The 25,692-nt window shown below is 38.9% G+C and overlaps 1 protein-coding gene across 1 annotated transcript in view; it reads left to right on the forward strand.

The window, feature by feature from the left end:
• ADAM7 (ADAM metallopeptidase domain 7) overlaps positions 1-24,900 on the forward strand; it is a 51,402-nt gene extending 26,502 nt beyond the window's left edge. The window contains exons 11-23 of the mRNA XM_052645229.1: positions 131-261; positions 1,825-1,999; positions 3,481-3,570; positions 4,510-4,705; positions 5,352-5,454; positions 10,110-10,296; positions 14,484-14,564; positions 16,003-16,081; positions 16,997-17,102; positions 17,482-17,581; positions 21,562-21,633; positions 23,295-23,351; positions 24,856-24,900. Of these exons, the coding sequence (XP_052501189.1) occupies positions 131-261; positions 1,825-1,999; positions 3,481-3,570; positions 4,510-4,705; positions 5,352-5,454; positions 10,110-10,296; positions 14,484-14,564; positions 16,003-16,081; positions 16,997-17,102; positions 17,482-17,581; positions 21,562-21,633; positions 23,295-23,351; positions 24,856-24,900 (1,422 nt within the window). The remainder of the gene's footprint in view (positions 1-130; positions 262-1,824; positions 2,000-3,480; positions 3,571-4,509; positions 4,706-5,351; positions 5,455-10,109; positions 10,297-14,483; positions 14,565-16,002; positions 16,082-16,996; positions 17,103-17,481; positions 17,582-21,561; positions 21,634-23,294; positions 23,352-24,855) is intronic.
• The last annotated feature ends 792 nt before the right edge of the window (positions 24,901-25,692 follow it).

Genomic DNA, 25,692 nt, shown 5'->3' on the forward strand with positions numbered 1-25,692 from the left:
TCTTAATCTCTCAGATAAGATACTAATTAGCCAGAAGCTAGAAACCAGATCTTAGTGACTACTTCAAAGCTTATGTACCGTAGTGTGCTATTTTACAGAAGTTTTTAATGTAAGATTTTTTTGGCCTCAGGATCTTTTACCTGACGTCAGTGCAATTGCAAGCAGAATGGCACACCAGTTGGGACATAACCTTGGGATGAGTCATGATGATTACCCGTGTACCTGTGCTTTGGAAAAATGTGTGATGAACAGTGGTGGAAGGTGAGATTCCAACAATATAGAGAAAATATTTTGATATCGGAGGAATGACTTTGATTAAAACTCAGTGTTATAGGGCTATATGGTTATTATATGGCTATGGTTTCCCTGGTGGCTTAGAGGGTAAAGAATCTGCCTACAATGCAGGCAGCCCAGGTTTGATCCCTGGGTCAGTAAGATCCTCTGGAAAAGGGAATGGCAACCCACTCTAGTATTGCCTGGAGAATACCATGGACAGGAGGAGCATGGTGGGCTGTAGTCTATGGGGTCACAACGAGTCTGACACAACTGAATGACTAGCACTATGGTTATTATCTGGAATTTTCCCAATATATCCCGGGTAAGAACTTTGTAACTGATATCTAATTTTACATCATTATCTACATAATTAGTAATATTTGGGAGGGAAACCCACCATCTCCCTCAAATGTCTTCAAGACTTTAAAAATCCATCTGTAGTTAATCATTGTATCAATAATAATGAGCAGGGAGTCAAAACCAGAGGAAGATAGAAGGGAGGTGAGTTTCAATTTAAAAAGAAGTATATTGCATTCCTAGGATGTTTATGAAAATGAGTTGCTTCAAGAAACGTTATGGAGAACAGTTTTTGCCAGGTATCCTGTTAGCTAGTGCTTACTTTTTAAAAACTTGAACATGATTCAGTTCCTGTATTGAGAAGCTAGTAATCTTGCACACGTGGTAGACAAAAATATAGATTATTTCAAGTGGAACAATAAGAAGTGACATAGAAACAGCAGGTACAGTTGGCCTAGATGTAGGCTTCAGGGAGCTTCCCAGGTAGGACTAATGGTAAAGAGCCTGTCTACCATTGCAGCAAACACAAGAGACGTGGGTTCAATACCTGGGTTGGGAAAATTCCCTGGAGGAAGGCATGGTGACCCACTCCAGCATTCTTGCCTGGAAAATTCCATGGGCAGAGAAGCCTGGTGGGCTACAGTCCATAGGGTCGCAGAGGTGAACAGGACTGAAGTGACTTAGCACGTACACACACAGGCTTCAGGAAGCGTATTCTGGAAGATACATAGTCTGAATGTTTTCACTAAACTAGCCTGTGTTGGCTGTATTTCAAAAAGACATTTCATATAATAAAGAGCCCAGTTCCTGCTCTGCTGTAACAGTAAGGCAAGAATAAGAAAGGTAAATGGACTTTGAGTCCATCATTTCTATTTGTTTTGTTTTGGCTGCTCTGGGTCTTTGTTGCTGCGTGGGGGCTTTTCTCTAGCTGAGACGAGCAGGGACTACTCTCTAGGTGTGGTGCATGGGCTTCTCATTGCAGTGGCTTCTCTTCTTGTGGGGTACGGGCTCTAGAGCATGGGTTCAGTAGTTGTGGCGCATGGACTTTGTTGGCCTGAGGTATGTGGAATATTCCTGGATCAGGAACCGAACCCACGTCCCCTGCATTGGCAGGCAGACTCCCAACTACTGGACCACCAGAGAAGTCCTCTCTTTATTTTTTATTCTCATTTCTTCATAGAATTTTCACAGCTGTTCTACCACTATGCATTGATATAATTAATCTTTATCTTCAACTTGTCCTATCTCTAGTATTCCTGCACTGAAATTCAGTAAATGCAGCAAAACCCAGTACCAGCAATTTCTCAAGGATTACAGGCCAACGTGCATGTTCAATGTTCCATTTTCTGACAAGTTTTCTGATTACCCATATTGTGGAAACAACAGATTGGATGATGGAGAGGAGTGTGATTGTGGCCTTATTCAGGTATTTGCCAACAATGCTGTCTTTCAATTTACTAAGTGTCAACTCAGCTAGAACCTAGGCAGGGATGTAGCCATTAATCAACCATGGTAATCCTTGTAAAGCTTCAACAAATATGATTAAAAAAAAAAAAAAGAATTGGAAACATGCTGTTGGGTAGCCTCTTTGCAAACTTCTTCCCAAGTCATGAATTGTGTGCAGTGATCTTGCCTCAGGTCCAAAGCATCTCATTAGCCTGGTTTATATGCTAATTGGCTCTTCTAGTGTGAAGGGCCCATAGGTCTCCTTAAGTCCGATCACTCTTGCACAGTAGGATTTGTTCTACAAAATCCCTCACAGTCAGTTGAGTTTGACTCAGGGCCTTATGATGCTAGTCTATATCCCTGTTGACCAGTTGACATTATTAGAAAATTTAATTGAGCAGAAACCTTCCAAATGTACACAGATTTATAGCAGTCTTTGGAACATTTAGAATAAGCCTTGCAGGCATATTTTAAATTAATTCTTAATCTGCTTTTCTCCTACATAGAAGCTCTTTCTTTCAAGAGCTCATCACATAGGTATGTGTCCTAGATAACGACTTCTCACATTATCAAGTGCTCATCATCATGTGGTTGGAATGTGGACTCTGATTCATTCAGTGTGTCTGGAGTAGAACTGAGATCCTATTCCTACCAACCTGTGACATTGTGATGACGCTGGAAGTCCAAGGACCACATTTTTAGTAGCTATGCTGTGGACATTGCACAGTTCAAAAGAAGTGTAGTAAGATGGCCACAAAGAGACTCCATGATCAGAGTGGAGACTGTGACAGGTCCAGAGGTTACAGCTTCTAGTTTTCAAATGTCTAGGATTAAATGTGAAGAAAATCTTAACTTCGGAAACAGATGCTTTTGCCCGTGTGCATTGCTTGGAATACTGCTACAGCTTTATTCTAACACTTGAAATACCTTACTTTGGGGTTCCTAATTCAGGCCATGGACCAGTCTGTAGCCTGTTAGGAACTGGTCTGCACATCAGCAGGTGAGCAGTGCAAGAGTGAGCAAAGCTTCATTTGTATTTACAGCTGCTCCCATTGTTCACATTACCACCTGAGCTCCGCCTCCCATCGTATCATTGGAGGTATAATAAATATAATGCACTTAAATCATCCTGAAACCATCCCTCAAACTCTCAGTCCATAGAAAAAGTGTCTTCTATAAAACTGGCCCCTGGTGCCAAAAAAGGTCACAAACTTTGGGCTTGTGAGAATTCACTAGCTGTGGAGTACTGAACAGCTCCAAGGGAAGGAAACAAAATAAAAGTCCCAGACACTAGTTGTAAGCAGTAGCCTTTATACACATATCATAGTCAAGGACCATGCATTTAAATTGAACTCTGAAAAACAACTAAGGCTAAGTTCCACAGAAACACAGTGAATGAACTCTTTAAACAGGAGCCAAAGTACAAAGCACTTCTGATCTTTCATTTCTGATGATTGCCAGGACTGCACTAATCCTTGCTGTGATGCACTCAAATGTATGTTGAAGCCAGGGTTTACTTGTGCTGAAGGAGAATGCTGTGAATATTGCCAGGTAAGAGACTCTGCTAGGACTGGTTTCTCTATTTTCAGTTTATTAACTATACATAGAACCAAAGAGTTGTCTGATCACTGAGTGACCTTACATTACCAATCCCAGATTGCAGCCAGATATGCTGGTACTCAATAGAGCCTCTTCTGAAATGCTCTGAGTTTTAAACCCTCATCTGTGCTGTGGTTTGGGAAGTGGAGAAGTGGGTAAGCAGTGCTTAGAATTTTAGAAGTGGAGTCATACAACCAACATTATTTTTGGTCTTTTTTCAATGACCACTAGCTGATTTCACCTTAGCTGAGGGGGGAAATGGCACCCCAACTGCAGTGAACTAACAGGGAAAACAGTTATACTGGAAGCCAGCAGCAGCAGTAACTAGTACCTAGAGATAGATCCCTAAGAAAGATTATCAGACACCCAAATGCTTCTGTCCAAGGTTTCACTGACTCTTCCTTAATGCCACTGGATCATGAACTAATAAAGGAAAGAAAGTGTGTTTAATTCATCTTCAAATCTCTCCAAAACCCCAGGAAAATCAAATACATATTGATTTCTTGGGAGTGGAGATTTCTCATTATAGTCAGGGGTTCCCAGTCTTGTGTGTATGGTGGGCTGGGGGAGAGGGACGAACGAATGAAGAAGGCAAGATGAGAAGAACACAAGCTCATTTCCCCATTTTATAACCATTCCAACTCTGCCCCAAGGCTGTTCTAATACCAAATTTCAATACCACCAGCTTGTCATTCCTAAAATTATATACAAGCCAAAAAAGATAGTAATTTTCAGTGGAAAGGAGAAGGAAATCATGATCTCATGACCCATCCTTAAAACTTCTTTTAGTTAAATTAAATGGGTCAATCTACTTACTTCCTCCTACCAACTGACCCTTCCTTGCCTGCCTAAGGATGCCCAAGAGTCAATCTCTTCATTTTTCTTCCACAGATGAAAAAAGCAGGGTCTATATGCAGACCAGCAAAAACTGAATGTGATTTCCCTGAGAGGTGCACTGGCCACTCTTCGGCGTGTCCTAAGGACCAGTTCCAAGTAAATGGATTTCCTTGCAAGAATGCAAAAGGCTACTGCTTCATGGGGAACTGTCCCACCCATGATGATCAGTGCTCTGAATTGTTTGATCACGGTAAGAGACAATAACAGTGAATGATAGATAAAGATAATGGCCGCTATTTCTCTGTTACTGTCCTTTAGGAATTCGGGGGCAAGATTGGAGATAATGTCATTTATGGCAGATATGGCCTGGCAGCTTTATAAATAATACCTTTAATATTCATTGATTTTATCTCTAATATTAATTGGCTGGCTTCCCAGGTGGCTCAGTGGTAAAGAACCCACCTGTCAATGCAGGAGATGTAGGGGACACAGGTTCAATCCCTGGGTTGGGAAGATCCCTTGGAGGAGGAAATGGCAACCCACTCTAGTATTCTTGCCTGGAGAATCCCATGGACAGAGGAGCCTGGCGGGCTATGGTCCACGGAGTCGCAAAGTGTCAGACACAGTCGAGCAACTGAGAACGCATGCACACACATTACTTGACTATCTAAGTATGCGGGGAAAAGTATGTTTGTTTCTTTTTTATACCCATATTCCTTCCTAAAATATCCTCCTGAGGCAATAAGATAGTTTTAAAATTATTTATTTATCCCATCTGTTTCACTACTATGTAAATGATAATGAAATTTCAATGATATTAGAAAGGTAAGGCATTTATGATTTGTCACATTCACGTTGTCATTGTTTTGCTTTTACCATACTGCTTTGGATCCCAGAAGCGAAATCCAGTTCTGATATTTGCTACAAGATGAATACAATTGGAAATAAATTTGGATACTGCAAAAACAAGGGACGCATATTAATTCCTTGTGAAGAAAAGTAAGTACCTTGTAAAGAAAAGCATGTGCCCTCTCAAAGCATTTTGCAAAATCAGAACAGCTGTTACTCTGATAGCTGACAGTCTCTCTTTTTCACTCAGGAGATTAGGAAGAGAGGGCTTCCCTGGTGGCTCAAGTGGTAAAGAATCTGCAAGCAATGCAGGTGACCTGGGTTTGATCCCTGGGTCGGAAAGATCCTGTGGAGTAGGGATGGTGACCTACTTTAGAATTATTGCCTGGAGAATTCCACAGGCAGAGGAGACTGGTGGGCTACAGTCCATGGTGGCAAAGAGTTGGACATGACTGAGCAACTAAAACTTTTGCTTTTTAGAAAGAAAGGGGAGCAGGAAGGGAGAGAGCACACATCCCTGATGGAATTAACTGGTTTTATGTTCTGTATTTTGTAACTGAAAATCATGGAATGCAGGAAAGAAGGATGGGAAAGATTTAAGATTCTTAGAAAGAAAAGGAGGTGAAGAAATAGCAGAAAAAGAAAGAGATAGAAGGAAAGAGGAGGAGGAAATAGGTAGAAAAGGGGAAAAGAAAAAGAAAGAAGGAAAGTCATCAGAAGAAAGAATGATAGACACTGACATTGAAGGCAAAATGGGAGAATTGAATATTAGATCCAATTTCTATAACACATGTGCTAAACCCATCTTCTGGGTTTGTTACTGATGTATGACATGGTTTCTGTATTCTCCCAAACAGGATCTGTACTGAAGGCAATGATAAAAACCTAGAGTCAAGTTCAACTTTGCTTCTAAATATACTTCTAAATATGGGCAGTCACTTAATTTGCTTTATTTCCAACTGTTGTGTCATCTGTGAAAAGGGGGTTATGATAATAGCAATCTCATAGAATTTTTTCAAGTGAGAATCATCTGATGTGCTCTATGCAAGCAAGAAAAAAGTTTACTGTCCTGACTCACGTTCAGCCAGTTCAGTTCAGTCGCTCAGTCGTGTCCCACTTTTTGAGACCCCATAAGGGCTGCAGCGTGTCAGGCTTCCCTGTCGAACACCATCTCCCACAGTTTACTCAAACTCATGTCCATTGAGTCGGTGATGCCATCAAACCATCTCATCCTCTGTCGTTCCCTTCTCTTGCTGCCTTTAATCTTTCCCAGCATCAGGGTCTTTTCAAATCAGTTTTTCGCATTAGGTGGCCAAAGTATTGGAGTTTCAGCTTCAGCATCAGTCCTTCCAATGAATATTCAGGACTGATTTCCTTTAGGATGGACTAGATGGATCTCCTACCTGTCTAAGGGACTCTCAAGAGTCTTCTCCAATACCACAGTTAAAAAGCATCGATTCTTTGGCACTCAGCTTTCTTTATAGTCCAAATCTCACATCCACACATGACTACTGGAAAAACCATAGCCTTGACTAGACAGACCTTTGTTGGCAAAATAATGTCTCTGCTTTTCAACATGCTGTCTAGGTTGGTCATAACTTTCCTTCCAAGGAGTATGCGTCTTTTAATTTCATGGCTGCTGTCACCATCTGCAGTGATTTTGGAGTCCCTAAAAATAAAGTCTGCCACTTTTTCCATTGTTTCCCCATCTATTTGCCTTGAAATGATGGGACCAGATACCATGATCTTAGTTTTCTGAATGTTGAGCTTTAAGCCAACTTTTTCACTCTCCTCTTTCACTTTCATCAAGAGGCTCTTTAGTTCTTCTTGGCTTTCTGCCATAAGGGTGGTGTCATCTGCATATCTGAGGTTATTGATATTTCTCCCGGCAATCTTGATTCCAGCTTGTGCTTCATCCAGCCCAGCATTTCTCATGATGTACTCTGCATATAAGTTAAGTAAGCAGAGTGATAATATAGAGCCTTGACATACTCCTTTCCTGATTTGGAACCAGTCTATTGTTCCATGTCGAGTTCTACCTATTGCTTCCTGACCTGCACACGTATTTCTCAGGAGGCAGGTCAGGTAATCTGGTATTCTCATCTCTTGAAGAATTGTCCACAGTTCGTTGAGATCCACACAGTCAAAGGCTTTGGCACAGTCAATAAAGAAGAAGTAGATGTTTTTCTGGAACTCTCTTGCTTTGTCAGTGATCCAATGGATGTTGGCAATTTGATCTCTGATTCCTCTACCTTTTCTAAATCCAGCTTGAACATCTGGAAGTTCACAGTTCACATTCTGTTGAAGCCTGACTTAGAGAATTTTGAGCATTACTTTACTAGTGTGTGAGATGAGTACAATTGTGTGCTAGTTTGGACATTCTTTGGCATTGCCTTTCTTTGGAATTGGAATGAAAACTGACCTTTTCCAGTTCTGTGGCCACTGCTGAGTTTTCCAAATTTGCTGGCATATAGAGTGCACCACTTTCACAGTATCATCTTTTAGATTTGAGATAGCTCAACTGGAATTCCATCACCTCCACTAACTTTGTTCCTAGTGATGCTTCCTAAGGCCCACTTGATTTCTCATTCCAGAATGTCTGGCTCTAGGTGAGTGATCATACCATTGTGATTATCTGGGTCATGAAGAACTTTTTTGTACAGTTCTGTGTATTCTTGCCACCTCTTAATATTCTTGCCACCTCTTCTGCTTCTGTTAGGTCCATACCATTTCTATCCTTTATCGAGCCCATCTTTGCATGAAATGTTCCCTTGGTTCTTTAATTTTCTTGAAGAGATCTCCACCCTTTCCCATTCTATTGTTTTCCTCTATTTCTTTGCACTGATCTTTTCCTCTATTTCTTTACGCTGATCACTGAGGAAGGTTTCCTTATCTCTCCTTGCTATTCTTTGCAACTCTGCATTAAAATGGGTATATATTCCTCTTCTTTGCTTTTCACTTCCCTTCTTTTCACAGCTGTTTGTAAGGCCTCCTCAGACAGCCATTTTGCTTTTTTGCCTTTCTTTTTCTTGGGGATGGTCTTGATCCCTGTCTCCTGTACAATGTCATGAACCTCCATCCTTAGTTCCTCAGGCACTCTGTCTATCAGATCTAATTCCATGAATCCATTTGTCACTTCTACTGTATAATCATAAGGGATTTGATTTAGGTCATACTTGAATTGTCTAGTGGTTTTCCCTACTTTCTTCAATTTAAGTCTGAATTTGGCAATAAGGAGTTCATGATCTGAGCCACAGTCAGCTCCCAGTCTTGTTTTTGCTGACTGTATAGAGCATCTCCATCTTTGGCTGCAAAGAATATAATCAATCTGATTTCGGTGTTGACCATCTGATGATGTCCATGTGTAGAGTCTTCTCTTGTGTTGTTGGAAGAGGGTGTTTGCTATGACAAGTGTGTTCTCTTGGCAAAACTCTATTAGCCTTTGCCCTGCTTCATTCTGTACTCCAAGGCCAAATTTGCCTGTTTCTCCAGGTGTTTGTTGACTTCCTACTTTTGCATTCCAGTCCCCTGTAATGAAAAGGACGTCTTTTTTGGGTGTTAGTTCTATAAGGTCTTGTAGGTCTTTACAGAACCATTCAACTTCAGCATTCTTGGTCAGGGAATAGACTTAGATTACTGTGATATTGAGTGGTTTGCCTTGGAAATGAATAGAGATCATTCTGTCATTTTTGAGATTGCACCCAAGTACTGCATTTCAGACTCTTTTGTTGACCATGATGGCTACTCCATTTCTTCTGAGGGATTCTTGCCCACAGTAGTAGATATAATGGTCATCTGAGTTAAATTCACCCATTCCACTCCATTTTAGCTCACAGATTCCTAAAACATCACCGTTCACTCTTACCATCTCCTGTTGGAGAAAGGAACAGTGACCCCACAAGAGACTGACTCAGAGTTGCTCGAGAGTGTCCAGGAGTCTCCAGTGGAGGTGTGGGTTGGTGGTGGCCTGCTGCAGGGTTGTGGGCACTGAGTGTAGCTGTACGTGCGTTGGATCTTTTGAAGGAAGTCGTCATTATCTTCATTACCTCCACCATAGTTTGGCCCCAGGTAAATAACAGGAAGGCAACACAACTCCACTGGTCAATAAAAAATTGGATTAAAGATTTACTGAGCATAGCCCCACCTATCAGACCAAGACCCAGTTTCCCCCTCAGTCAGTCTCTCCCATCAGGAAGCTTCCATAAGCCTCTTATCCTTCTCTATCAGAAGGCAGACAGACTGAAAACCACAATCACAGAAAACTAACCAATCTTATCACATAGACCACAGCCTTGTCTAACTCAATGAAACTATGAGCCATGCCAAGTAGGGCCACCCAAGACAGACGAGTCATGGTGGACAGTTCTGACAAAATGTAATCCACTGGAAAAGGGACTGGCAAACCACTTCAGTATTCTTGCCTTGAGAAACCATGAACAGTATGAAAAGGCAAAAAGATAGGACACTGAAAGATGAACTCCCTAGGTCGATAGGTGCCCAGTATGCTACTGATTCAAGTTATGCTCATCAAAGTTACTAATAATATTCTCCTGTAAGGTTGAGCTAATATTGCTTTATGAGAATTACCTAGGTATCATAAAGAAATACAGTCATTTAGCATCTTTGTCTGCTCATCTCAGTTTTCAGGGTCAAGACTTTGTCCAGAGTCTTACCTGGCCTCTCCTAGGCTCTGACAAGCCTATGTTTAGAAAAAAAAAAACAAGCAGGCCACTCCACTGCCAGCCTAGTTTCTAAAGTTCTATTTCTTGTCCCAAGTGTGAGAATATATTCTTGCTTCCCTTCAGAGATATCAAATGCGGAAAGATATTTTGCACAGGTGGGCATCACTCTTCTGTCCTTGGAGAAGAGAAGATCTACCACCTTAAGAAACATCTGAAACAGAATACCAGTGAATGCAAAACCTTCTATTTATACCATGATTCTAAGGATTTTGGCCTGGTGGCACCTGGCACAAAATGTGGTGATGGAATGGTAAGATGAATGCCCTTTGTTTTATTAAAACTTCTTGTTCAGTCACATAAAACTTCATTGGATCCTGTAATTGGCCCCAGAGGGCCTATCTATGGGAACAAAGAAAAAAAAATGCAATATTTTTTAAATGAGCAGAGGAGCAATAACACTATAGTAAATATTCATCTTAATATTTTTATACCAATTATGTAAATGCTACAAATGTGCTGAATTAGTGTCTTACAGTAGATGCTTAATGAAATTATTGACTTAATGTTTTGAATTTAATTGACTATGAAGTAGCCATACAGTCTTCATTTATTTTATTCATTCAGATGTATTTACTGGGCATGCACTACGATGCCAGTATCTGTGCAGGACACAGATGATGTAAAGATGTGTGTACTTGAGAATTTCTTAGATTAAATCAAGTGTATCACTACAGTTCAACTCAGTTGCTTTCACTGTGACGTGATCAATGTGTATGAGTCCAAAGGAAGTGACTGACGTTTCTTAGAGAACATGGAATGGCATCTCCTGATGCCATTAAATGAGAGACATTTCAGTTTCAACTTTATGAACATTTTTCAACATACAGAAGAAGAGAAAAGACATGTTTCTATGTTTTAACTAACTTTTATTGGCGTATAGTTGCTTTATAATGTTGCATTTGCTTCTACTGTACAGTAAAATGAATCAGCTGTATGTTTACATATGTCCCCTCTATTTTGGATTCCCTTCCCATTTATATCACCACAGAGCACTGAGTAGAGGTCCCTGCACTATACAGTGGGCTCTCATCAGTTATCTGTTTTATATATTGTATCAATATTGTATACACGTCAATCCCAGTCTCCCAATTCATTCCACTCCTTCCTTTCCCCCTTGGTGTCCATGTGTTTGAGCTCTACATCTGTGTCTGCTTCTGCTTTGCAAATAAGATCATTTTTCTCAATTCTACATATATGCATTAATATATATTTGTCTTCCTTTTTCTGACTTGCTTCACTCTGTATGGTAGACCCCTGGTCTATCCACATTTATACAAATGACCCAGTTTTGTTCCTTTTAAATATTATTCTGAATAATATTTCGTTGTATATATGTATCACGTCTTCTTTATCCATTCTTCTGTCTATGAACATTCAGGTTGATTCCATGTCCTGGCTATTGTAAATAGTGCTGCTATAAATATTGGAGTGCATGTGTCTTTTTGAATTATGGTTTTCTCTGTGTATATACCCAGTAGTAGGATTGCTGGACCATATGGTAGCTCTATTTTTAGTTTTTTTTATGGAATCTATGTACAGTTCTCTATAGTGACTGTATCAATTCACATTGCCACCAATAGTGCAAGAAGGTTCCCTTTTCTCCACACCCTCTCCAGCATTTATTATTTATATGTATTTAGGTGATATCATTGTAATTTTGATTTGCATTTCCCTAATAATTAGTGATGATGAGCATATTTTCATGTGTATGTTGGTCATCTGTATGTCCTCTTTGGAAAAATGTTGGTTTAGGTCTTCTGCTCTTTTTTTAAATTGGGTGCTTGTTTTTTGATATTTGAATAGCATGAGTTGTTGATATATTTGACAATTAATCCCTTGTCCATTGCTTCATTTGCAAATATTTTCTCCTATACTGAGGGTTGTCTTTTCATCTTATTCATGGTTTGAGGAAATACTTTTTTTTTTTTAAGGCATACCTACATAATATACAAAGGTACAAAGCATAATATATGGCATATCCAGGTAACTGACAGTTTTAGTGTGATTGGAGTTTTGGTGAAATGGTAGAAAACTAAGTCGAACAGGTAGAATGAAGCTAGATTTGGAAAGTTTTTATCACTCTGAGATGAAAACTTGAGAATGTATACTAAAAACAATAACCAGTGCATCAAGGTTTATAAGCACCAGAGTATTTGAAAAATATAATACTGTATTAAAATCAGCAACTTTGAAACTGAAAAGTATCTATGACATGGCTCCCCCTCTCTACACCACCACCCACAAACATTACAGTATCATTCGTATAATGAGATAGAAAAATTAATTGGAAAGTAAAAATTCAGCATATAAAAAAGGAATCAGAAGTTAATAATTTCATAGAGATCTATATTTCAAGTGCATAATTTTAACTACAGAGGGACAGAGGAGCCTGGCAGGCTACAGTTCATGGGTCACAGAGTCGAACACAAGTGAGCTACACACCTCATGAAAATGACTAAATAAATATAAAAATGGTGAGGAGTCAATAGTTATGAAAATTTGTTTGCATACCAACCACAATCTAGAAAGGTCGAGAGCTTTCAATAACAGAGTGTGTGAGGCATCAGTTCAAAGAAACTACCAAATAATTTTCTGTTTATTTCAGGTAAGGAAAATCAGCCAGAGGTATCAAGCAAAAGTATGAGGTCCCCTTCATAGAGTGACTGGGATTAAACAGAGGTTGAAAGGGGAGCAATGGTTAAGGAACATTTGGTGACGGTGCAAACACACTGTGACTAGGCACCAGCACCATACAGAGTACCTGCTTCCGTCAAGAGAAAGCTTAGTGCAGAAGCGCACTGCTCATAACGCTGTCGGTTCTTAAACCAGTTCCTCATAAGGGAAGTCGTGCATAGCAAACGCCAGTCTATAGAGATACCACAAAGACACTACCTACAGAATTTTCCATTTTCATATTTACACTTACTAGTTTTTTAGACATGAGGAACTTTAAATGCCTTAAAAGCATTTTACTTTCTCTTAGCAGTTATTCTTTCTCGGTCAATTTAAATACCTAAGTGCCCTTTTCCTTAGTCATACTACAGAATTTACAACATAGATAAGAAAAAAAAAACACAAAAAAATTAAAGGGAAGAGAAGCTAAGATAGAAAGATAGCAGACTGCAGAGAGAACAAGAGAAAAGAGGAAATTCGTTGGTTCGTTCTCTCATACAGAATTGCTCAGAATTGGTCTCTGTAGCTATCTCTTTAGTAAACATTCAGAATTGCAAAATAAAAATAAGAAACATCTCAGCATTTTCCTTTGGTTGAGCCTGAAATCCTTGAAAAGAGGTCAGCATGGGTTTTAAGACAAAGTTTCTCAGTGTTTAATCATGTATATAGAAAACCCATTCCGTAAACATAAGGAAACAAGACTAAAAAACAGCCATGAAAGAAACCAGGATGGTGAACAAAGGAGACAGTCTGAGCAATCAGAGATGATAGTTCCTGTGAAACGGACACACTTTTAGAAAGAGGAAAATCCTTTAGAAATAAATTAAATGTATATTTTAATGACTATATAACATTATATAGCAACATAGAAGAAACATAACATATATATTATATATAACATAATAAATGTAACACTATAAAGCAACTATGTGCCACTAAAGTTAATTAAAAAAAAAAAGATGCTATTATTTAAAAATTTTTAAAAAGTGTACTAAATTTACAAAAATGATACAATTTGAAATCCAGAAGCACTGCCTTCAGAGTACAAAATAAATCACAATTGCTTTTATGCAATTTATGCCGTAAGCCATGGAATCAAAATTATAAAAAATCAGTAAATTGAAAGCTATTCTTCTTAAAAAAGAAAACTAAGATGAAGTTTCTAAAAAGAAAAGAAAGTGAATTAAAGCAAGAAATGCAGTTCTAAGAAATCTGAGACAGATTTAATAGGAATTCTAGATAGAGAAACTGTTTGTTTAGTCCCTAAATCGTGTCTGACTCTTTGCAAATAAATGAGCTAAGATAAGCCAGGTAATAACCAAGAGCAATAGCAGTAATTTGGTCACAAAACTTACCCCCCAAAAAACATAATTTAAAACAAAATTAATGAGTATAAATCATAATGATAAGATTAATGGATACTGACAAAATGCCCAGCTAGCAACTATGATATAACAAACATGGATCCTTATCAAATTAGAAGAAAATGTGGTAGAAATAATAGAAGAAATTGCTGCAATTACAATGGTAGAATCGTTGATAGGTTAACATCTGAAGAAGTCATGAGGACATAGACATTATAATGATTAATGTATTTGTATACAACAATATTTGACTGTACAGTGGTTTTTTTTCAAATACCCACTTAACATTTATAGAAGATTTCCTCTTCAACAGAAGACTCTACATGTGGTTTTTCATTAGGACAAATAATGCAAATTCTGAGTAAGTAATTCTAACTAATCTTGGTGACTTCATTTCTAGGTGTGCAGCAATGGTGAATGCGTGACTATTGAAAAGGCCTACAATTCAACTGATTGCTCTGCTCAGTGCAATGAAAATTCTGTAAGGTTTGACTCCTTTTTAAATTGATGTCTTACCAGTCACTTGTTTGCACAAGACTTCATTCTCAAGCCTGTATATAAGTACAGGTGCACCCATGAGTGTGTGTATATATATGTATATACGTATGCTTGGTGATTTTTAAATCAAATATGCATTTGGGATCCATACTTTTTGATGCATTAATAATACTGAACCAAAGAGCCAAACCAAGTGTTATACATAGATAATGCCAATACTGCAAGTATATGTCTTATTGGACTGGTAATCTAGAAACCCAGTAATTTATGTATGTATGAAGTTTAAACCAAAAGGTTAAAGTTGGGTCTATTGGGACTTCCTTGGCAGACTATGGCTAAGACCTTAAGACTTCACCTTCCAATACAAGAGATGCAGGTTCAATCCCTCATCAGGAACTGAGATCCCACATGCCTCTTGGCCCAAAACCCAAAACATAAAACAGAAGCAATATTGCAACAAATTCAATAAAGACTTTAAAAATGATCTACTTCCAAAAAACTCTTTTTAAAAAGTTGCATCTATCATAATTTCTCTTACAGTTAAATTATACCAGTATTAACATTCAGTTCAGTTCGTTCAGTTCAGTAGCTCAGTCGTGTCCGACTCTTTGCGACCCTATGAATCGCAGCACGCCAGGCCTCCCTGTCCATCACCAAACATTAGCCCAAAGCTTTTGAGAAAAACAAACAAACAACAAACAAAAAAAGCAACAATTTTTTCACTCATTTTGACGCTGTTCAGTACTAGTAGTATCTAGCAGTTTGCTTTTGTGGGTAACATCTTTCCTAAATCAAATTAATCAGTAACACTTATATAGAACTGTACTCTTTCAAGAGTTTTATGTATATATTAAATTTTAAAAGTTTCATAATCACATTAAAAGATAAGTACTATTCCTATGCCCTCTTTTAGAGATTGTGAAGCAATCACACTGATATTCTATGAAAGGAAAAGCTCAGCTTTCAGTATGGAAACAGTGTATGTCCTTAACCATTACACGATGCTTTTGGATGAAGTAAACATTTATGCCACTGCTTTTTTTTTTTCTCACATTAATGTCATCTCACTAAATCAAGTTGAAGTCTTCTTTTTGTCTATGATATGCCCAAGTTTAGCAAGAGCTATTCATTCAATAGTACTGATGGCTTCTGGAAAGATAAGCCAAACCATCTGGTTCATTCAGTTTCAAATTTGTCAGAATCCTTCTCTTACTCCAAGGCCATCTTCAAAGATAGCTGCTCCTTGTATTTTATTGTCTTATTTTTCCCAACCTTGATTTTGGATTAGTTAATTAATAAAAAGTTCATGAGGGTGTGGGTGTGTGTATTTTGGGTGTGTGTGAACACTAAGCTGAATGAGGTGGAAAACACAAGTTTTATGTCAGTCATGTGATGAATTATTTGATTGATGGCTCTTCCAGGTGGATGATGGTGAACTTGAGTGTCAGTGCAAGGGAATTCAGGCATCTACGGAATGGGAGGAAACCTTAAATGTTACCAGTGAGTATCCCGGAATAATACACTATCTTAGAACGTCCTGGTGGTCCTGTGGCTAAGACTGTGCTTCCACTGAAAGGGGCATAGGTTCGATCCTTGGTCAGGGAAGTTCTGCATTCTGTGAACTGTGACCAAAAAATAAATAAGTAATAATCATTAAAAAATATATAGGAGCTTGCCTGGTGGCTGGGTGGTAAAGATTTCACCTGCCAATGCAGGAGACATGGGTTTGATCCCTGCGTTGGGAAGATCCCCTGGGGTAGGAAATGGCAACTGACTCCAGTATTTTTGCCTGGGAAATCCCATGCACAGAGGAGCCTGGCAGGCTACAGTCCATGGGGTCACAAAGGGTCGGACACGACTTAGCGACTAAACAATAAAACGACAAAGTATATATACATAATATCTTGCATATATCAGAAACCTCACCAGTGATAATACTTTCTGCTTATATACCAGGTCTGCTACACATGTGTTGTATTTCTGTATGGATTTGTATGATATTTTTCTTATTGTTAATGTTTAAATACCCAAGTTTGAATTTACTACAATTGATCTGGAATAAATGTATCTTCTTCCACTTAAATGTGGATTAGTTCCTCTAAGAACCCTTAACCCAGTAAGGCCTTTTCTATAGTCAGTTAATCACTGATAACCCAAGTTTTCCCACTAACTGGGATTCTCTTAAACATAATGGAATCTTGGGTGGAGTGTCCATTCCTAATACAGATAATAATTTGTACAATGTCCTGGTCTTTGACTTTATTAAAAAAAAAAAAAAAAAAAAAACAGAGGAGGGTAGAATTAAAGTCCTTCAAGGAAGACAGAAACATAACTGTAACTTCTCAGTTAAATGTTAAGATTCCATTGTTCCAAGGTTGATGTCTTGGTTGAAGCTCATGTGTTTTAATGTTACAGATATCTCCATCCTGGTGGTCGTGCTTGTCCTGGTTATTTTTGGTGTTGTGGTTGTCATATTACTAATTCGTTACAAAAAATGTATTAGGTTGAAGCAAGTTCAAAGGTAGGTCTGTATTCTTTATGTGTTGAAGGGGACCATTACCGAGACAATATAAACTTTGTGGCCACAAAGAATATTTGATGGGAAGAAGGTATAAGCCTCTTACTGAAGACCAAGTAAAAGTGTAACAAGTTGAGCCTTTACACACTTCATTCTCATTCAGATGTTAACCCCATGGTTCCCAACTTCTCTGCACATCAGAATTACAAGTTGTTGTTGTTGTTTTTTTAACACTAAATTTGGTTCCTCCTTCAGATGTAATTGTTATAGAGTGGCACATGAGTATGAATCAGTCTTTTAAAAATCTCCTAGATGATTTACTATTAACCACAGGCTTATCCCATACTATAGCTGGTATCAATATTCAGTTCCTTCTTGACAGCCCACCTCGAGAAACCCTAGGAGTGGAGAATAAAGGATACTTTGGTGATGAGCAGCAGACAAGGAATGAGCCCATCTTACCTGATATTCATCCTCGACATGTAAGAAAATATTGATTGCAGTAGTTTTAATCAATTACAAAAGTAGCTATATGTATGTTTGAAGTGAACTATCCCTAAGCTAAGTGAAGTGGGAAATGTAGAAGAATAGCTAACATGATTCCACATCAATGATCTTCTATTGACACGTAGGGAAGGAAAGAATGGCAGGACTCAAATAAATCAAGACATTATTTCTGAACAGAATATATTGGTTAAATAAAATACTAATTTGTGCACAGCTGGAAAATATTACAAATATAAACCACCACTGAGATATAAGACAAGTCTTAATAAATCTGAAAGAGTTGATATCATACAAAATATGTCCTCAAAATAAAATTCTGTTAGAAATCAGTGGCAGAAAAATATTGGGAAAAGTCTTTTTCTCATAAAAATTAAAAACGTACAGTGTATAGTGTTGAGAGATAAATATTCAGGTGTGAAAGTATAATTGTATGCAAGGAGGAGGTCATTACTTTAAGTTTGGAAAGTGGTTAATTTAGAGGGGTAGGAAGTGAGTGGCAGTAACGATGGGAAACTTGAAATTTCTTAATCAGTTTAGTAATTACAAGGGTATTTACCTTAAATGTTTCATTAAGCCATGAATTTGTTTTGCGTATGTTTCTTAATCTGTATTGTATTTTCTCATGAAATGACTAGAGATGAAAAAGGATGATAATGCCAATTATTAGTGGGGATATATAGAGTGTATGGCCTAAAACTGATCATACACATTCCCTGTAATCTAGCAGTTTCGGTCATATGAATACACTCAACAGAAAGCGGTACGTGTGCATATCAGAAAACATCAACAATAATGTTCCAACAGCATTATTTGCAAAAAGCAAAAATAATACAAATATCTCGTAACAAAAAATAGTTCACTATATATTCATACAATGGAACACTACAGAGAAGGAAAAATGGGCAAACTACTGATGTTTACAACATATTATTGTAGGTGATGTATTACTACCACAAACATACTGCTAGACAACATGTTAAACTCAAAGGCAAACTGTACAATTCAACTTACATAAGTTCAAACTGACAAAACCACTCTATGACATTAGATGTCAGAGTAGTTGTTATCACAGGGAAGGGTGGATTGGGGGGAGGGGTAAGGGGTGGCAATAAAGTTCCTTTTTTGATCTTGGTGGGGCTTGGTTACCCAGATGTGATCATTTGTGAAAATTCACCCATCTCAACACTTTCTATTCATATATTTCTTTGTGTATCTTTTTACTTTAAAGGGAAAGCTTATTAAAATAATACCCATGGGGGGTGGGGGGGGGAGAAGATGACAATCCTGGAGAAATCCCAGCAAGTCATGGCTTGTTTAGTACCTTTAACAATAGTTATGATTACCAATGTATTTGGCTCAGTAGGGGAAAACAAGTGTGAGTGCTGATTAGGAAGCTACAAAAGCAATCTTAAAAAAAAAAAAAAAAAACAAAGAAGAAAACTTGGTGACAAGATTATACCAATGAAACTGCCCACAAGGACCTATTTCTTGAAGGAAGTATGAACTGATTATTGATAGATGCAAATGCCAATGAAAATATAATGGTGTTAGTGTTTTAAAATTAGGAATTTTTTTTTGGTTAGTGAGCTTGCCCCAACTCTCCCTTTCCCGTAAGTCCTGTGTATTATAGAACAAGCTCCCACCATACCCCAGGGACATATCTATGACATAGCAAGAAGGCTTTTACTGAACTTCTCTTACTCAGGATTGTATACTCCTTCTGTGGTAATAAGATGATTTATCATTTTTATCCATTCTTACTTTTTATTATGACAATAGTGACCCCAAGAAACAAGTCTTCATTGTCCACTCAGATGAGCAGAAAATATTGTGTGGTAATTTTTTAAGCTTACACTGAGATTTTCTGATATGGAAACACAGGATGCCAATGTCAGGGTTAAATAAGAAACTGTATGTAACTGTACTTAGCCCCGTGTTTGTATATATTTAGCACTGATGTCTGTTAATTATCTACTATGCTCATGCACCATTGCAGTAACTTTCCCAATTGCATTTTCTTTAAATTAACATGCAAACCAGTTTCACTCTCAGAGAAGGTAGTTGGGAGAAGGTAGTCTGACTATATGTTGCTGTTGTTCAGTCACTATGCCATGTCTGATTCTTTGCAGTCCCATGGACTGCAGCACATCAGTTTCCTCTGTCTTTCACTAACTCCTGTTGTTAGTGTTAGTCACTCAGTTGTGTCTGAATGTTTGCAGTCCCATGGACTATAGCCCACCAGGGGCTTCTGTCCATGGAATTCTCCAGGCAAGAATACTGGAGTGGGTAGGCATTCCCTTCTCTAGGGGATCTTCCCGACCCAGGAATTGAACCAGGGTCTCTGCATTACAGGCAGATTCTTTGCTATCTGAGCCAGCAGGGAAGCCCCTATCTCCCAGTTTGCTCAGATTCATGTCCATTGAGTCGGTGATGCTATCCAACCATCTCATCCTCTGACCACATGATCAATGATAAATAGTTACCAGAGGTTCAGATAGAGCCTGGGGCATATTTGTTGCACTTCTAGAATACAAAATCCCTAAGAGCTATCCAAAATTTTAGTTAAACGGGGGAACTTAGAAGAAGAGCTTAATAAATATTTGATTGAATTTAACCATATAGAATAATATGAGGCTTCCCAGGTAGCACAGTGGTAAAGAATCTTCTTGCCAATGAAACAGACTTAAGAGACGCAGGTTCGATCCATGATTCATGAAGATCCCCAGGAGGAAGAAATGACAACCCCTCCAGTATTCTTGCCTGGAGAATCCCGTGGACAGAGAAGCCTGGCGGGCTACAGTCCATGGAGTCACAAAGAGTCAGATGTGACTAAGCGACTGAGCACACACATGCACATAGCATGATACATTTAAGTGTAGATTGTACAGGACCGGAGAAGGCAATGGCAACCCATTCTGGTCCTCTTGCCTGGAAAATTCCATGGACCGAGGAGCCAGGTGGGCTGCAGTCCATGGGGTCGCTAAGAGTTGGACATGACTGAATGACTTCCCTTTCACTTTTCACTTTCATGCATTGGAGAAGGAAATGGCAACCCACTCCAGTGTTCTGGCCTGGAGAATCCCAGGGACGGAGGTATCTGGCAGGCTGCCGTTTATGGAGTCGCACAGAGTCGGACACGACTGAAGTGACTCAGCAGCAGCAGCAGCAGCAGATTTTATAGGACAGTTTGAGTCTTTGTATCTCTTGTTTAGGCTTTTTGTATTATCTGTCATAAAATTATATAAATAATAATTATTCAACTGATGCCTGTTTGATACATTAGTTACCCATCAAAAGGCTAGTTCTTAGGAAAACTGTGATTTGGGGAAAGATGGTGTTTGGGATCCTTTTTCAGTTACGTTAATGATGCTTGGTTAGATTCTTGGGACCCAGGGCCTCTCCCTAGTTCTGTTTCCACTGAACCATTCTTTCTGATTGTATTATAAAAACCACTGAGGGTTAAGAGACAGCACTTAACAAAGGGTAACTTAGGCCAGAATGTAAAGAAACTCCTGGGCTTCCCAGGAGGCACTAGTGGTAAAGAACCTGCCTGCAATGCAGGAGACATACAGAGATATGGGTTCAATCCCTGGGTCAGGAAGATCCCCTGGAGGAAGGCATGGCAACGCATTCTAGTTATTCATGTCTGGAGAATCTCATGGACAGAGGAGCCTGGTGGGCTGCAGTCCATGGGGTCTCAAAGAGTCTGAAATAACTTAGCACTAACACATGCAAAGAAACTCCCACTCTTTAAAGTATGATTGCTTTATAGGTAGGTTCTTAGACTCATCCTTCACAAGAGAACAACATATGCAAGAATGTTATCTCTGTGTGTTTTAACATTTGTACATTTACTAAGACTATATTCTAGGGAGGACTTGAAAATTGATTTTGTAAGCATGGGAAATAGTCCTATTTGAGCATTAACTGAAGGCTTAAGAGTATCTCTTTTCAGCAGCAGCGAAGAACCACAGAGTCCTTGGAGAAACTTCCAACCAGCTTCTCCAGTCCGCACTACATCACTTTGGTATGTCCCCCCTCTCTATTAGTTGTGCTAATCTGTGTCCATGTCACTAATAATCTTGGTGCCACTTAACCACTCATCAGTTCCTTGAAAAGGTCCAGTGATATAACACAGCTCTCTGACTCTGGGCAGAAATAGGAACTTCTTGGCAAGGCTGGGATTACGGTGATAGGAGTACAATGACTCCTGTTAAGTACACAGATGCTGTCTTTATTTAAAACACTGACTGTCTCATCATGAATTCTTGGGAATTAGTTCTGATTTTTTTGTGAAAAAACACAGTAACATGTTATTTACTGTGATCACAGAGTTTGTCTGTAGCCCTTAAATGTTATTCCTGGGACAAATGCCTTGCTCACCCTGCTCTAGACCCACCCCTGCTTCTCAGGGGTCAAGTTGAATGATGGCTTCCAGAGAGGCCTTGAGCAGCAGAGGGCTTTCCACTAACAGAGGAGGTGTGTTTCCCGAATCAGTATTGATGACAGAGAAACCAGTTAGCTAAATCAGCACACACGTGCATGAGAGACATGGAGCCAAAACAGAGACATTACTTTCCTCAAGTAGGAAAGCAGAGAAGTAAAATACATCTTTCTTTAAGATAAATGAGCCCAGATATTTTTCCTTAGCTCAGATTTATAGGTTTCCGTTACAATTTTTACCAGCTCATTGTTACTCAGTCGCTCAGCCGTGTCTGACTCTTTGCTACTCCATGGATTGCAGCATGCCAGTCTACCCTGTTATTCGCTATCGCCCGGAGCTTGCTCAAACTCACGTCCATTGAGTCAGTGATGCCATCTTACCATCTCACCCTCTTCTTCCCCTTCTCATTCTGCCCTCAGTCTTTCCCAGCATCAGGATCTTTTCCAGTGAGTCAGCTCTGTGCATCAGGTGTCCAAAGTATTGGAGCTTCAGCATCAGTCTTTCCAATGTTCAGGGTTGATTTCCTTTAGGATTGACTGGTTGGATTTCCTTGCAGTTCAAGGGACTCTCAAGAATCTTCTCCAGCACCACAGTTCAAAAGCATCAATTCTTCAGTGCTCAGCCTTCTTTAGGAGATGATTATTCATGACAGGAAATTTGAGTGAATCATACAATCTCTGAATATGCGCCAATATCTCATAATCTCCAGTGTCTTCAATGGGCTTACTTCCTGAAGTCATCATTTACTTAGATTCAAAAAGAAGAGAGAGATGACAGGGTCTCTAAGATCACCTGAACCACTGGAGTCTTTATCTGCACCTGTATCCTCAAGTACACATAAACATTATTAGAGCTGGGTGCTAATCACCAAGATGCTCAACTATATCTCTATAAAATCAGCAGTTCTCATTATGCATTCTTTAATGGATAGAAGGGGGTGACCAAGATAGTGTTCAGTCTGTGGCTTCACAGAATCCTCATATCACACAAAAGGGTCTCAGAGAGTGCTCGACAGGCAGGGTGGCACTGTCTGTTGGAGTTACAGCAAGGCTAAAAAGAAAACATGGTTTCTGATAAAACGTCACTTAACCAGTACTACCCCCACCCTCACCCACCTTTGCCCACTTCATTCCTACACAGGCTTAGTTTTTCATGGATCAAAAAGGGGTGGTCTGAGTGTGTATGTGTTTCTGTGTATGATATCTTCTGGTTCAGTTCCTGACACAACAAAATGTTTATTATAGAAATCTGCAAATAAAGAGCACAGAGGAATGGCAAATTCCAATTCAAGCGCCCAAATGGTAAGTTCCCACATCTAATCGCCCCCTCCTTTTCAAATGCTAGCTTATTTGTGTGTGTGTGTGTGTTTGCCTACTAATTGACTGGAGAGATTCTCTCTTCTTATCAAAAGATTGAGATGATTAAAATTGTTTTCAGTGATGTGCTTAAATGTCTCACAGATAATTCAGCAGTGCTCATCTTAGTCCAGGAGTTTTCAACCTTACCAAAGGAGCAAGCTAGAATTTAACAATGTTAGAGTCTGAATACACTTTGGAAATAATAACAAAAACAAAATAAAGATATGATAGTACTGGTAATCATAGAAAATGGGCTCCCCTGGTGGTTCAGTGGTAAAGAATCTGCCTGCCAACACAGGAGATGAGTTTGATCCCTGGTTCAAGAAGATGCCCTGGAGGAGGAAATGGCAACCCACTCCAGTATTCTTGCCTGGGAAATCTCATGGACAGAGGAGCCTGGCGGACTACCATCCATGGGGTTGCAAAGAGTCCAACATGACTGAGCAACTAAGCAATTATAGAAAAGTTATCCTTTCTAATGGAACAGTTTGCTTCATGATTGCTTTGCTAAAGCTTTCACTTAAAACTCAATAATTCACTAAACCTAATGGATAATTTTATTTTGAATGACTATGTCTAATGATAGAAAATTAATCAAAAATTTGTATTTTTTGCCAAAGGGAGACAAAACAGCATTGTGTGACTGACTACATTTTAGAGTTTTTGTTTTCATTCCCTCATTCATCCATTCGTTGACTTTTCTTGAGTCTCTACAAAGTAATGGGTTAATAGGAGGGTTTTCCCTAGAAAGCATTCTTACTGGAAATCCTGCCCATTACACTTTCCCTTTTGGGATGGAGAAGGAAATGCTTTTTAGAAATTTGCTCTTTTTTTAAAATATAATTTTATTTACTTTATTTTTGGCTGTGCTAGGTCTTTGAGGCTGTGCAGGCTTTTCTCTAGCTGCGGCTAGCGGGGGCTCCTCTCTAGTTGGGGTGGGCGGGCTTCTCATTGCAGTGACTTCTCTTGTTGCAGAGCATGGGCTCTAGAGCACAGGCTCAGTAGTTGAGGTGCACAGTCTTAGTTGCCCCGCTGCATGTGGGATCTTCCCTGGGCCAGGGATCAAACCCATGTCTCCTGCATTGACAGGCAGGTTCTTTACCACTGAGCCACCAGAAATGTTTTCAAGCGGTCCTTCCACTCCACAAAGATGAAGCGGCCTCATATTGGAGAGTGGAGAGAGATGGTCCTTAGGGCAAGCAGACAGTTTGCCTTTCTGTATTAAAAAACAAAATGGCTTTCTTTCTTCTGTGACAGACTGGTCGATTTTACAATAACTGCTTAATCAGCCATGGCTAAGGAGATCTGGGAAAGCATGGATAAATGTAATACAAACAGAATGTGAAAAGGTTACTGTAATTAGCAGATATAAATGAGTCACTGAAATATAACATGCTTATAGATTTTGCAGAAAATAATTCATTTTTAACCATCTCTTTTTATTTAGAGCTTGAAACTGGATATCCAAAATGGCTGTGCAAGGCTAGGCTGAGGATCCTGGAAGCAAGATCTTCTTAACCTTCCCTAGATGTTTGCTACACAAATTCTGGTAGTTTCTCAGCTGTTCTTTATCCAGACAGAACACGCTGAAGAGAAACAGCATTTTTCTATAACATTTACTTGTAGAATTCACAACCTGTGGCTTAGACATATGCTAATATACAAAAAAAATCTATCCTTTTTCACATGCTCCTTTAGCTTCATACAGCAATAAGTACTCTTCTTGTGCTAGTATATTCTTACAAAATATTAATCTAATTACTTAAAACATGAGTCAAAACTTGGAAGTAAATTACAATGTTGAGTCTAAGAAGGAAAACATCTTTTATTACAGGTTATTTCTTTGGGAACATAAAAGTACTTCATAATTACCACTAATTATGGTTTAAATAAAGTTCTCTCCTGCAGAGATGCCAAGGAAATCCATGCAGGAAGCATCAGATTCCACTACCTAATTAAAAGGTCAATGGCTGTTCTGATCATTCCCTATCGGTGAAGGAGGAAAAAGAATAGTCACTTCAGCTACCATATCTTTCTTAAACTTGTGAGGGTGGCCAAAGAGAACATGAAGCTCTCCTGGTCATTCAAAAAGCCAAGAAGTCAATTCTAACTTCCTTAATATTTTAGACTTCTTTAAGAACTAGCCAGAAAACTCATAGAAGTACAAAATTTTCAAAAAATTGACTCCAGCAGAGAGCAAATACAATTTCCCTTGAAGGCTTTTGAGATCCTTGCAATATATGGGTTTGAGCACTCCAGTGTGGCATTTCTGTGCTGTTTCCAG

The sequence above is a fragment of the Budorcas taxicolor genome, chromosome 8 (genome assembly GCF_023091745.1).
Source record: "Budorcas taxicolor isolate Tak-1 chromosome 8, Takin1.1, whole genome shotgun sequence".
Lineage (NCBI taxonomy): Eukaryota > Metazoa > Chordata > Mammalia > Artiodactyla > Bovidae > Budorcas > Budorcas taxicolor.